The sequence below is a fragment of the Electrophorus electricus genome, chromosome 11 (genome assembly GCF_013358815.1).
Source record: "Electrophorus electricus isolate fEleEle1 chromosome 11, fEleEle1.pri, whole genome shotgun sequence".
Classification (NCBI taxonomy): domain Eukaryota; kingdom Metazoa; phylum Chordata; class Actinopteri; order Gymnotiformes; family Gymnotidae; genus Electrophorus; species Electrophorus electricus.
This window is the reverse complement of record NC_049545.1, coordinates 9,479,720-9,494,641: the sequence shown is the minus strand read 5'-3', so window position 1 is coordinate 9,494,641 and position 14,922 is coordinate 9,479,720. Positions and strand designations below refer to the sequence as shown.

Here is a 14,922-nt window from a genome sequence, read left to right as displayed (position 1 = left end):
ACACACACACACACACACACACACACACACACACAAACAAACAAATAAATAAATAAATAAATAAATAAATAAATAAATAGAGAAAGAGAGAGAGAGAGAGAGAGAGAGAGAGCGCGAGCGCACCTTGGACCAACCAGTGGCTATATTAGGTAAATTATCGTTCCATTTCTTATCATCACATACTAATGTTGTTTACTAGAGACTTTTTTTGTTGTTGATGCCATTATTTAACCATTGACTTAAAATGTTTCCATACACCATATATTAGATTGTTTATATAGACCTATATAACAACACAAAAGATGGTCACATGAGCATATCACCACCAGCTAATTTACTATAAATTATGTTTAAATTGCCACTTAAAAAGATTATAATGTAGAGTTTCTGGCAAAGAACACTGGGTAGATGCAAATGAAACAACATCTGCTACATGTGACCTACTCCCTGGTAGACAGTAAAAATGGATGAGCTTGAAGGGTGTCACCGCGCCAGTTTGGAAATGTTTTGGTTTCCAACCAGACAAACATCGAGAACCGTTGGACGTCAACAGTGTTACATGCCGCCTATGCAGAAAACCAAAAGGTGGCAATGCTACCAGTTTCCAGTTTGCTCAAGACAGTGGAGTTTTACTCACTAACAACTGACATGTGGTCAAGTACTAATGTGACTCCATATATGTCAGTGAGGACATTTTTTAATTTTGCCAAAGTGGAAACTTGAATCCAACTGTCTTCGCTCTGTACTCCCGGAGTGGAAGCTGAATGAGGAAAAATTAACCTGCATTACAACAGACAACGCTGCAAATATAAAGTCAGCCATGACAGATGAACTTGAATAGCAACAGTTAAATTGCTTTGGACATAACATACATCTGGGTGTGACGAATTCAATTAAGAAGTAAAGACAGCGCACGGTACAAGCTCTGGAAGTGTACGCAGATCAATCGTTGGTACTTTTTCCCCCAAAGCTGGCAGAAGAAGCATGCCTTGATGAAAGCTCAACAAGAACTCCAACTCCCAGAACATTCCCTTATTACTGTGTGTTTTCAAAATCAGACTTATGAGAAAGACTAGTTTAATTATTGAATGAACGAACAAACAATTGAGTTAGCGAATAAAACAAACATCATAAATGTTGTTTATTTAAATGTGGTTCTTTTATTTTAATCAATAATAAAATACATAAATCTCTGCACTTTAATAATAATTATTTGTTTACTTATATAAAAAAGATTTAAACAATAACAATATTCATTAAATAAATAAGTGAATAAATGCTTTTTCACCATTCTTGTACTAAAACAAGATTGTGCCATGTAGTGGGGATGTAAACAAAAATGACTGAGAGAATAAATTGAGCATGCCCAAGCAATTGGATGGGTTCTAGCTGCTGACCACTGTGCACAGCCACTGACCTCACAGGACCTTGCTGTACTGGAAGCACTGAACAAGACTTTTAAGCCAGTTGCAGACTTCACTGATATTTTTTCAGGAGAGAATTGTGTCACTGTATTGTCGCTTTGGCCAACTCTTCAGCTTCTGAAAAACGAAATATCGAGTGTATGGGAAACAGACATACAGCTAACGAAGGACATCAAACGCGGGATTTTAACAAAACTGAAGTCGACCAAAAGATTGATGTGCATTACAATGTTCTTGGACAGCCGATTAAGCGGGGAACGCTTAGCCAAAGATGAATTGCTGAATGGTCATACAATGGTCATACAATACAATGGTCAAAATGGAGCTGGAACAGGGCCTAACAAGTGTGTTCACGAGACAAGAGGAGGATGAACCCCTGTTAAAGAAGAAAATATTGGGCAGCTATTTGTCCAAAGAAAACTATCATGAGTGTCTTTCACTGAAGAGGAGCGAGACACTGCTGAATTGACAACGTATGAACAGGAACCAACTATCAAAGGATATGATGATCCGCTAGCAAGGTGGGGCACGAACGATAAACGCCTGCCTTTAATGGCAAGACCTTTGCGCAAATACTCACGTATGTGTGTGCAACAAATATTCCATCCGAGCATGCTTTTAGCACAGCTGGGAATGTTACCTCCTCAAGCTCTCATCTTAAACCTGACAAGGTTAGCATGCTTGTCTTCATGGCAAAGAATGTGCTAGCAAATGGTAGTAAAAAATTAGAAGTTCATAATTTATTGCTATGAATAAAAATACAAAATATTTGCATAATATATATATATATATATATATATATATATATATGTTAATATACATGCATGAGAAACAGGTGTTATTATTTCTTATTCATTAACATAATTCTGCAAAAAACAAAGTTAAGATTAGCTGTTACAATTCTCCTTTACTGTCCAACTGAGATGCAGATCACTTACACAGGCAACAATATAAGGATCACACGACTGAAACAAATGAAAGACCATGTAACGGACATGTGGGATACTTATTAAATAAATTTTTAATGCAATAATATCGTTTATCGGGATAATTCTGAGACGATAATCATTTGCCTTAAATATTTGCCTAATATTAAGCTTGGGCGATAAGTTTATAATTAGTTTATAAGTTTTTATATACACATATATAAACACACATTAATATAATAAAAACTAGGCTTTCTTTGGTTTTAAGGAAAGTACAGGTAAATATTGTATCTTGCCAGGCATTTGTCTGCCACACCTTCAACAGAGTCCTTTGACCCGCAAAAAAAAAAAAAAAAAAAAGTTTATATACACACACACACACACACACACACACACACACACACACACACACACACACACACACACACACACACAGAAAGAAATTTAAGACCCACTCCTGTCCATTTGGGAAGCATAGAACCCCACCTTCAACATAACTGAATCAGAGTTCCTCACTTAGACATAGAAAAGGACAAAAAGCAGCCAAAGTCAAAAGTAATTTTTTGTAAAAAGGGCTCATTTACAAAAAAAGTTTTTTAAAAAGTCCTTGCCACACTACTGTGCATTACACCATGTTACAGAAGCTATATGGAACTACCATGGTATAAGAGATCATTTACATCTCTCTACATTTTAATAGCTGCAAAAACAGGTGTTTGACATATCCTAAAGGAAGCGCTACATGGCTCTTCTCCAAGTGAATGATCTTTCTTGATGGCTTTTTTAATGTGAGGCTGGATGTGCAGTCAGGATGAGATGGGGCATGAGCTGTACCTGCAGTCATCGAAGGTGGTTCCGGGGGAGGCCAGGGCAAGGCGCTTACGCAGATCGTCCCGTTCCCTGGTCACCTGCCTCAGCTGGAACAGGACGGCGTCCAGGTTCTCGCTGGTCGGCCGATTGTCATTGAGCGCAGGGGGAGGGGAGGAGGCTTTGGTACCTGTAACAGTGAGCACGTCACCGGGGCAAGGGAGTGCTCGCCCAGCGCAAAGGCTGGGGTGTGCATGCCCCATGGAAGAGGCCAACCACCCACCCCAGTGCTCTGCAGATCACTACCCAGATGACCACCTCACTGCACAGTCAGTGCTGGACCCAGGCTTTGAGAGCTACTAAACTGAAACCAATGTGTGAACGGCACTGCCAAGATATCGAAGACTAGAAACAGAGAAAACTTAACACTGTGAATGAGCTCACAATAAGGTCACATGGGTAGCAGTCTGAAGCAGGCAATTTAAAACAAAAAGATGGTAATGTGAAATCATATACACTTCTGAAAATACTAGGAATACTGGCAATTGTATATGACAAAATACAGTCGCTGCCAAACAATGGGAAAATATATATATTTATTATATAAAAGTGTAAGTGTACATTTAGATACCCAGTAACCCTAGAGCTCAGAACAATCCCCACTTTATGACTAGGTCTGCAACCCTCACAGAGATGCAATACTTATATAATCTTAAAATGTCAAAAAGATCAAAGAACAGACATTCTGCAACCAAGATTCCTCTTTAATCTTCAGGTCTTTGCTGTGACAATCTTCTGCAAATATTCAGAGAATTATTTTGGATTCATGAAGCAACAATGACGATAACTTCCATAAAAAGAAAAAAACAGAAATGTGCACATGACTGGATAAAGGCCATTTCACCTTTTTCTAGAGACCCTTAACAATTCTGAAGTGGCACTGCAACCACTATTTTTTCCTTCTATTTTAAATACCTCTGAACTGTGAATAATGGATCTCTAGACTCCATTACAGGCATCCATCTGACACCGTCACATTTGCTTCCTGACTTCCCTCCTCTATTTATGAGCTCAGATTCTCTGCATTGCGAAGCCATTGGTTGGCCATTGAGGACAGAGGCAGAGGGAAGCCCATCCTCCCAGCCTGCAGACTCTCTGCCTGCTCTCTTGCTGCATCACTGCGTCTCACGCAGACCTAAGCAGGTGAAGGCCACTGGAGGTGTCTGTGGCAAACCTGAATTCCAGCTGGGATCACACATGCTCCAAACACTAGAGCTCAGCCCCCACATGTAATATGGGCAATAATTGGTGGTTTGCAGCAGGAGATACATTGCAGACAGACCCAGATGTGTTATGGGGTGTGTAAATGGAGAAAAGTACAGGCAATAGGCCTCTAACATACCAACACTGCTGAGGGAACTGCTGCTCTCTGAATCGGATGGCATAGTGGACAGGACACTGTAGGTGGACCCTACACAGAAGAGAAATGAGCAAGAGACATTTAAGAACACCACACTTTCACTCATCTAAGGCTGAATTTGTTAATCATTCAAAAATATGTCTGTGTGAAAAAATCATTTTCCTATTTCGTCATCATGCATTGCATTTTGATTGTGTGCTGATACAAAAATCATGGCTAAGGGATATGACCAATAATTAAAAGTTGCCTCCAAAATATTTATCAAGGCACACAAATAGGCTAGTAGCTAATACGGAGAAAGCTGTTTGTACTACGCTTTGCATTTATGATATAATGCACAATGAGGTTAAGTCTTAATAGTCAAAGAATAGCTTTGCATGCAAAGCAGTAGCACTGGCTGCAAATTAACTCTCTCCAAACTCCCTTTGGCAAAATGGAAAAAGAAAAAACATTCAGGGTAGCATACTGAAGATGTCCAACAACTTTAATTTGATATGGAATAGTGATATCTGCTTTGTATCAACTAAATCTGCAAACCATGCAGACGTATCTTGGATCTGTTCTATGCAAAGCAATAACCGCCCCGATGACGCCAGTGGCAAAAAGAGAACATTTCAGTTCCTATATCTAAGCAAGGGACTCTTTTGTAGACATCTGTTACAAAAATATTCGTGCTAAAAAAGGATGCACAATGTGTCCCATCTGCACAACTGGCCCCAAGCCTCAGAGCACCCACACGCTGCTCCGCCAGTGTCCTCGCAAATGCCTCCAGACACACATGCTCCAAAGAAGAAAAAAAAGAAAAAGTCATTCAATCCTGCTGATCGCCACAGCCCTTCGGCTCCAGGGCCCTTTCTCCCGCTCTTCCTCTCACTAGCAGTGAGCGCTCACGAGCTGTGCTCTCTCCCCATGCCTACAGGCAGGCTTTATGATGACTAATTTCTCTTCATACTTTTTTGAAGATTTGAAATAGAGTGCATATTGTACACTGGATCATCAGTTTTGAACATACTGCACAGGCCTAAATTATTCATTAGCCTACTAATTACTTTTTTTATATAAATAATACATTTAAAAATAATAATTTTCTGTACAAGAGTTGTAATGGCAAATTGTAATGGCCAGCACTGCCTATGTTGAAAGATATCTTACTTCCCTTGCCCACAAGACTGCAGAAATCAACCAGTACAACTTAACATCAGTCACATACTTTGAGTGCATTTATTAAATTTTTTTTTTTTTAAAGCTTACTGCATCAGTTTAAGGATCCCCTTCTGTATAGTCTAGCCTACATGTGTCAAACTAGCTTACCGAACAAACTTGAATATCATCATGTCAACTAATTATTTTAAGGGAAGGCCATTACACCCGGCAAAGATGTTAACTTGGAAACAACAGAAAATAGTCATGTTAGAGGTGACAGAAGAACGACAAAGATCATCTCTGTGTTTTAAGTAGGTCAGCAAAGCCAGCCCTTGCCTTAGGCCACAGTGGGGCTTTTGTTTTGTCTCGGCTGTACACATTGTGTCAAACAGTCAATTTAAAGAGACAGGTACTCAAGCCCCACGAATCCCCCTGCCATCAAAAACTGGGGTAAAAATGTTTCCATCGCAAATTTATTTTAAATCCTGCCAGGAAAAAAAACAAAAAAAACAAACAAACAAACAAACAAAAAACCCACACACCCACAAGCAAAACAAGTAACAGCTCTCATACATGTCAAAAATGAAGAGCAGCAAAGCGTTCCTGATCAGGACAGGGAAAAAAAACAACCTAATTATGAATGTCCAAATGTTTTAGTTTGAATTTATCTAAAAATGTGTGTCCCCAAAGCAGAATCCGCTTTTCCATGATTCAGATTAATCAGCATATCTCAACAAATGACAATAATTTGATTCAAACATGTGGCTTCAAAAGGCGAGGAGTCTACTTGGGTCTGTTAATAATAATTTGCATTGCAACAATACCATATTTGATAAAGCCCAGCTGCTATTTTAAGTTAAGGACTGTCAGCTTTACTTATTGTCAGCCAGTCCTGTTCATCATGGCGGGCCTGCAGAGAGGGCTACAGAGACAGCCTGACAAACGATTCTGTTTACCCACATCTCAGGCCTCTAAATCAAATGGACTCTGGCCGGGTTCCTGCTTTGCTGTAGGAGCCACTGCTGTTTGATTAAATCTGGAGTGAACCCAGCTCAGATTCGCCCCTTTCTGCTAAAGACAGCTGAAAGCCAGAGCGTGAAGGGCCTGAGGAGCAGAGGCACCACCCGGCCCAGGAAGCCTTTGTTCAGTCAGCCTGCAGTTTCCCATGAGGCCACATGGCAAGGCTGTGGCACCGAGGGCAAGGTTCAGAAGTAGTAGCCAATCAGGACTCAGTGTTGATCATGTGATGTGGCAGTGTTTACAGTAGTTCTATGGGGTGGGGGATAAGAGGGGTATGGGTGGGTAAAATAGAAACAACAGCACTGGGCTCTCACATATCAGATGATGTCACACAAATTAAGGGACATTCCCACTTTTGAAAATCAGGCTGGACAGCAATGTAATATAATAGTCACCAATTACAATAATGGATGAAATTACATCATGTAATCCTTGGACCACAAAGAGCAGGTGATACCGGTATGGAAGATGAAAAGGCAGAAAAGAAGACAGAGGTAACGAGGGTGGAGGTGGCACACAAACCTCAACACAAGTCTTCATGAGTTCCATTACAGCCATCACCACAAGCACCACTGCGGCGGGAAGGTTCCGCTTTGATGCTCACCACATCCTGTACAACTGACACATAGCTAACCACAAGCAACCTATCGACAGCCTGCAATATATAATCATTCTACGCGACGCTGTAAAGCAGAGGCACCCAACTGCGGTTAAATGGCCAGGTTCAATGTGCTTGATCAGAGAAACCAGGAAACTGTACGAGACTTTAGTCCTCTACGACATGAATTCTGGCACATCGCTGAAGGCTGCAGTCATTAGGATTCTCAGAAAATACACAAACTAGCCAAACTGTAAGAAACCGGATGTCTGAGCAGATATTATCCATAGCAATTAAAATGACGCCAGTCCAATTAATCAGAAAAGCCCATGTATTTCAAATGCTCTCAGCCCGCCCACCTAACATTTACGTCTGCAAAAGATGTCAAGGTGCAGGTGTGACAGAAAAAGTATTAAAAGCAGTTATTAATTGGTTATAACAAACAAGAACAGACCATACTGAAGAATACATAGACAAATCAGAAATACTCATCTTGTGACTGATTCAAGTTTAAAAGCACTGTGCTAACTTTGTCACCTTGGGATAAGCAACAGTTCATTTACAACAGAGGCAGTCCTTCAAAAAATGCTAACTGGCTGCATTCAAATTTGCCCTAGCTTGCTGTATAGCACAATCCATTACAATCCAAGTTTACACTTTACCAGTCAGCACAAAAACAAGGACAGACATATCAAATGCTGTCTGTACTGCAAGAAAAATGTGGGTCTAGCCCACAGGACAACAGTGGGGATTCAAAGACACAGAAGTATGAAACTCCCTGCAGCAACCATTCACAGTCTCCCCAACAAGTTCAAAATAAATTGAAACACATTGCAGCAGACGACTGTCCCACTCGGCTCTCTAGGCTGACTCTTACCAAAAGCTGAACATGTCGATCACTCGAATCACTGTGGAAGAGCGATTTAAGCATTTATTAGAGACTTTGATGTAGCCAGCTATCAATCCAGGCCACAGCAGTGATAGAGGGTAGCGCAGCACTGTTTATTTCCATTCCCTCCAAAGCAGCATTTAGACTTTGGCATTTCCTGAGCCTTCCTTGGTCATTAAGAAGCTTGGGAACACTTGTAAATGGTAATGAAGTCCTTTCTGATAGTCCTGCCTCTTGGCGGACAATATGCTAAAAGTGAGAGAGTATACTGGTGCTGCAAGAGACACTAGAAGGCTCAGGGCTAGCGCAAAGACCGAGTCACAGGAAGGTTACTTATGCAGTTAAGAAAGGTTACTTACGCAGTTTTAATAGAGCACAATTACAAGACAATTTCTCAATGTTTCTGTTAGTAGTACCATAACTATAAATGATCACCAATTGCTAGGCACAGGAGGGGAGAATTAAACAAAACGGGGCCTATATCAATACTTCTAAGTCCACGTGAACACACACACTGGCCAACATTAGCAGCACATCAGTTTTACCAAGTAGGTGCACTGATTCATGTCCTGCCAGATAAAAATAAAGTCGCCTTCATGGATCCTAGCTACTAAAGTAGGCGTACATCAATGACTGAATGTAGCACTGCTCTCACTGCATCAGAGCAGGAGGGCGATCGCATGGTGGACGCACACAGGTAGGCTACCCCATCCTTGAAAAAGATGTTAGAAGGCAGCGATCCTAAAATCCTTTTTTTAGATCTGAAGAAACCTTGAATCAGAGCAAGACTTTAATATTTCATAGCATTCTGAACCAATGTCAGTGCTTGGCTACAAAAGCTAGTTCAGACTGACATGATTTCACTCATCATATTCAAAAGTAACAGCACAGGCCTATAAACAGATAAGTCAGCCTTTTTAATGTTTGGGTTAACTATTCCAGGTATAATTATTTCAGTACAATATAAATACATTTTAACATTAACATCAGTATATGGAAACATAAAACTGAACAGTTGAAATTCCTCTCAATCTCTTCTGAGAGTTTGCAATTGAGTCTTAAGCTATAAAAAGGTATTATATAGGGCAGTTCAGCTTTTTTAATTTTTAGAACTCAACTGCAGTATTTCATAGGATTACTTTCTTGCAGACATGATACATTTATTTCAAAATACTGAAAAGTATTTTTCTTAGTCAAACCAATCTGCCTAGTATATAGAGCTCTGTAAAAATCAATACATGTTTCAATACATAAAATATTGTAAATTGAATGTATTAAATTATAGGCTTTATCCATAAAAAAGTTCACCAATGCTTTCAGTTTAATCCACTTTGAACGCTAGTTAGTTTGTCCCCTCAAGACCCTGCCCTCATTTTTAACCCCCTCACAAATATGAAGGTTTTGAAAACACTGAAAAGTTGTAAATATGGGATGAAATTTAACAACATTAACAGTAGATGTTTTAAGATGAACACACATAAATCATGATCACTACATTATACAGTGATCATAAACATGGCAATCTCACAGATTTGCAGCAAGAAAAGGAATGGGAGGGAACTCCAAGCCATCTACAGAGGGGAGGGTTTAAGAGCTCTCCTTGTGACATACTGCCACACCATAACTCACTCTGTCTACATGTGTGATCTATTGGGATCCAAGTTGACAGCTCCTATGGTCTGTAAACAGTGCAAGCTGCTGATGGTGCACTTTTGGGTAGCTTTGCTTAAAACAAAAGGCCTGTTGTCTCTGCCTGACCCTTTGTTTGACTGCACGGAGGAGTCACTCTTGGATGAACTTTGGACAAGTCATTTCTAATGAAGCAATCACTTAATTTCAAATGCATATGGATGGCATCTGCCTACTGTATTTTACAGCAAAACAACCACTTGGGAAACAGTCTACTGTGTAGTAGATCACAAGATGTGATCATCCTGTGTTAAGGGAGTGCAGAGGGGGTGATTAGTCAAGAATGGAGACATTACCAGTAAGCATCTAAATCAACATCACAGTCTGATGTAGGCCTATGTTACAGAGAAAACCGCACATGAGCCAAAAAAAACTCAAAGTGCTGGGAACTTAAACCAGAACTAGTCAACAGAAATGAGAAATCAATTACTATAAAGCCCAACTCATTTCAGTCTTGGAAATGTGCTTGTTTGCAGCACGACTATTCAATAACCATCCTCTGAATATAAATCTCATTGCTCTCCTTTACGAGACTGATTTGCAACATTGATCTTTGGCCTCTCTAGTTGAGCTGATGTATGATCGTCTATGGTGTTCGATACAAGCGCCATCACACATATTCTGTGGCTCCTCTAGCCTGCATGCTGAGCAGTTGGAGCTGCCACTACACTGCCCTGTGCTGAACCAAAGCCGCCCCTCCTCCACGGCTCCCGTTCTTAGTCTGGTGTAACACGTGGGTGTGTGTGCATGTATGTGTGTAAGCCTGGCAGGGAAAAGAGCTGAAGCTCAGCAATTGCAGCTTAAGAGAATGACTTCAGAGCAGAGCAGGTCACTATCAGTGTAACTCTGCTCATCACAATCACACACACACACACACACACACACACACACACACACACACACACACACACACACACACACGAGAGTGAAAGCAAGACAGAAGGCATGAGAGAGAGAGAGAGAGAGAGAGAGAGAGAGAGAGAGAGAGAGAGAGAGAGCACATAAGATAGAAAATGACAGAGAGCAAGCGTGGAAGCTCAGCCTTTCATCTGTCTGTTCAGAGCCTGCAGGGAGACCAGGCATGTCCTAGTCTCTTACCAACACGCCTAACGCAATAATCACATGAACCGACTAACCACAGTAAAGATAATGAAAAGCACATTTCAAAAATCTGTTTCAACCTGAATTGGTGCATGGCTCACTGCAGAAGCTTTAATACATACATACTGGTGGAGGGGCAGGATAATGCATGTCTCAAAGAGCTTAGATTGTAGAACAAAGGCTATGCACAAATGAAGAACTCTGTAGTGTCTATAGCAAATGCAAACTAAGATTTTTTTTCCACCCAAAACGCTCTACCACTGCTCTGAAGAGTTTTAGAATAATGTACATTTAAGAAATGTGGGGCAAAGATGACAAGGAGGCGGGGAATCAAGGACCTGCATTTATTCTGTTTTACAGAGCACTATTTCTAGTGCGTGTGGTTTATAGGCTGGGAGTGTGCTCACTTGCACAAACCCTTTGATGTGTGTGAGCTGACAGTACTCCTCTGTAGTGGATCTCCTAAAATGACAGAAAGGGCATGGCCACTCCGCTCAACGTTACGCTCAGAGAGCATCCATGCCCCCCCCCCCTTCTAATTCAACTCTTACTCATGTTGGATACTCTCTCTAGCAAAGACTCCTACACTGAGTTTTATGACCTTACATCCATTTTTCATCATCAAACCTCAAGAGACTCAGTTAAGGTTCACAGAATGTTTTGTGAGGCCAACAGTGGCAAGACCACACAGCTACTGCATCAGAACAAATCAGGCAAATAGCATCAAATGATGACATGTGGATTAAATGACAAGGAAACTCACAAGCTTGCCCTCGGGCCCAACTCATGCCCATTTCAATCAAATGTTTAACAACAGAATAAACATAAGAGAAAACAGCAGGGCAGAAGCTATGCACATAGTTGTGCACCTACACTGGCATACAGGGACCCCGAGAGCCATTTCACAGGTTGTACATGCATGTTCAGATCAATGTGCCATGGCACCATGGCAAGTGTTTCCATGGAAACTGTCTGCCTTAACCATGGATGTGTTGGTGACATCATCATGACCATGCTTATTATCAATGAACATCATACGAAAGAACAGCTGCTTAAATAACACAGAGAAACTACTTGAATTCAATTTTTTTTAACCCTTGCTCCAACTTCTTTTTTCCTGGGGGGGGGGAGGGGGGCTACTTTCACCAAACTGACACTCATGTCACACGCAAAACGTACTTCAAAACTTAACTTGCAAGTTAACTGAAATCCGTATTTCTACTCTCCTACTTGTGTGGATCTCATACTCAAACTTATCATACTCAAACTTACTGTACCTACACAGAAGTAATGTGTTTTCAATGCTTAGTCGTTGAAAATAATTATACTTACAGAACTTATCTGCACTGCACTAACATAGACCAAACATTCACACTATCAGGTCAGAGCAGCGCTCAGTTTAATGTGCTTTACCTCCTTTTGATTTTATATATAGACCAAGTGCTCGTATAGGTATCTGAGCTGTTGTGCTTTTAGATGTTCAGCGTTTACGCACGTTATCAGTGCTAAAGATAAAATAATTAAATCAGTTCTGCAACTTGCGTTGATGATGAGGCATTCCTAACGACCTAACCTGATTTTTGTATACTGGGTATACTGTGTGCCTTACCAGAATGGTCAGCGGGAGCTCCGCCGTTGGTGAAGAGGGCAGAATACAGGTGAGGGTACGTTTTCTCCAGTGCCACACACAGGTCCAGGAAATGGTCGCGTTCCTTGTTCATCAGCATCTTCAAAAGATGGTCCACTTTCTCCGAGCTGGTGGAACAGTTCTGGTCCAACTCGTACCTCTCCCGCTCGCTGAGGGTACCTGATTTACTCAGCAAGTCAATCAGGTGTTCTGCATCTGTGATGGACTCCAATAAGTTCTGGTGGCACTGGTGTAACAACTCTTTGTGCTTCGGCTCCATGGCAGTTCGTGTAGTTCCGTAGCTAACTAACGTTAGCTAGCTTCTTGCTATATCGGTGGAGACACTGACCTCGACTCAATTCCAACAGAACCCCGATAATGAAGCAGGAACTTCTTTCCTTGTTGTCACTTGTACGATTTGAGCAACACTGCCATGATATATGATGGCTTGATACAGCATTTCTTTGTTACAAATAGCAAAAAGGCACACGAAGCCATATTTGTTGCCTGAGGCTGTTGACTGCACTACACAGCGATAAATAGCTAGCTAGCTAGCTAGCTAGCTACATTTGTCCAGCTCACTTACATCTAGCAACTTGTTCCATTTTCTCCAGTCCCACGCAGACCAAGTCCTTCCACGTTTACAGTTTCTTCTTTGCCATTTATTCTGCAAGGTGCTGACTTAACTGCAAGCAAAACTAACGTAAGTCCGCTGGCGTTCCCTACTTAAACTGTAAGCTCCGCCATGTCTCGGCAGCTCAGTAGCTGCTGCCTGTTGTCAATCAACTCTCCATACAATCGCCATGTAAGGTCAAACTGGGCGGAGACTTACACAGACACACCTGATTTTTCTCAATGGGCGTGTACTTGTATTATGTTTCTGTTTAACATTATTGTAGTTATATTATTTTCGTTATTTGTGGTGTGCTCAAATCATTGAGTATAGGGAGATAGTGTTCCATCGCTTAAAAATATTGTAAAGTTAAAATGTGCTTGCTTGATACGTATATATGGCATGCACAGACATTACGTTTTTTTACTGGCAATTTCTGATGAACAAGCGTTGATCCACATAGATGACACATCGTAATCTCACAACAACACAAAGATTTTGAAAATGTTTGTTGTAGATGTGACAATGTGATTATGGAATATATGTGTCTGGGAGAAAAAGGACCTAAAGGTAGTAGTGATGTACATACTTCAGATGCCTGGTTCACAGGGACCAAACGTAATTTAATAGCTGTGCCTTTTGATGGATGCATGTTTTAGTCATGATCATGTGCCAACAGTTGCATAGACAAGTTTTCATCTCCAACTCAAACCATATTTCAAGAGATTGCTTTATCCAACCCCCCACCCACCAAAGTAATTTTGAGAGAACAAAATGTATAAGTATAAATAGCATAAATGTATAAATGTATGCTACATTTTGGGCCTAATCTGGAACTTGAATATCAGTGTGGCCAAGAGTTTAACTTTACAATTCACTAAATAGCTATGAAAGAAAACTGTGAAAGTGGCAAATATTCAAGTAATAATTTGTAGGTAAACTCTTTCCAGTAATTTGAGTACTTTGTCATTTTAATACCACAGAAAATGTTCCCAGCATAAATTTGAAGTAACCATCAGAGAAAAATAGGGTGTTTAGGGTGTTTTGATGCCGCTGAAGAGCTCTGATGGGTATACTGGGGAGTGCAGCAATGCAGTTTATCATTCCACAATGTCATGAGGTTGCAAGCACTATACAAAGTCAACAGCTGTGTACAGTCTGTGCATCTATCAAAGGCTACAGCTGTGTACGGTCTGTGCATTTCTCATGTTGTCTCCTAGTGATATGGCTATATGGGGCTTTTAATATTTTGGAAAAGAAATCTATTAAAAATACACATACATGTGTTACTTGCACACATTTGTTTAACAGGAGCAAGGAAGTCATCACATACAAATAAAAACAGAACCCTCCCTGCAGAATGTTTATGAGAAAGCAAATTTGTTGTTTTACAAGAGGATGTCCTGACTATAGTGACAGAAATAGAATGTTGTTATGGAATAGTCACTGTTACTTTTGCTTTAATGCCACGTTAAAAGTAACTACCACTAAATTACAGAGCATATTACTGTACACAGATGGAACTTTAGCATACAATTATAGTGTGGATGAGGTGCTGAGACTCTAGAATGCACATCCTGTGTTCTGTACAGTGTTTATGGTGAAGGTCCTGTTGCCATGTGATGTCCACAAACACAGCTCAGCAAGGCCCATCTTAATAATAAA

The 14,922-nt window shown here is 40.6% G+C and overlaps 1 protein-coding gene across 1 annotated transcript in view; it reads right to left on the bottom strand.

The window, feature by feature from the left end:
• Nucleotides 1-13,392, bottom strand: part of dlg5a (discs, large homolog 5a (Drosophila)) — a 35,671-nt gene extending 22,279 nt beyond the window's left edge. Inside the window, 3 exon segments of the mRNA XM_027015173.2 lie at nt 3,185-3,347; nt 4,560-4,628; nt 12,627-13,392. Coding sequence (XP_026870974.2) covers nt 3,185-3,347; nt 4,560-4,628; nt 12,627-12,924 — 530 coding nt within the window. The 5' untranslated portion in view covers nt 12,925-13,392.
• Between the last annotated feature and the right edge of the window lie 1,530 nt (nt 13,393-14,922).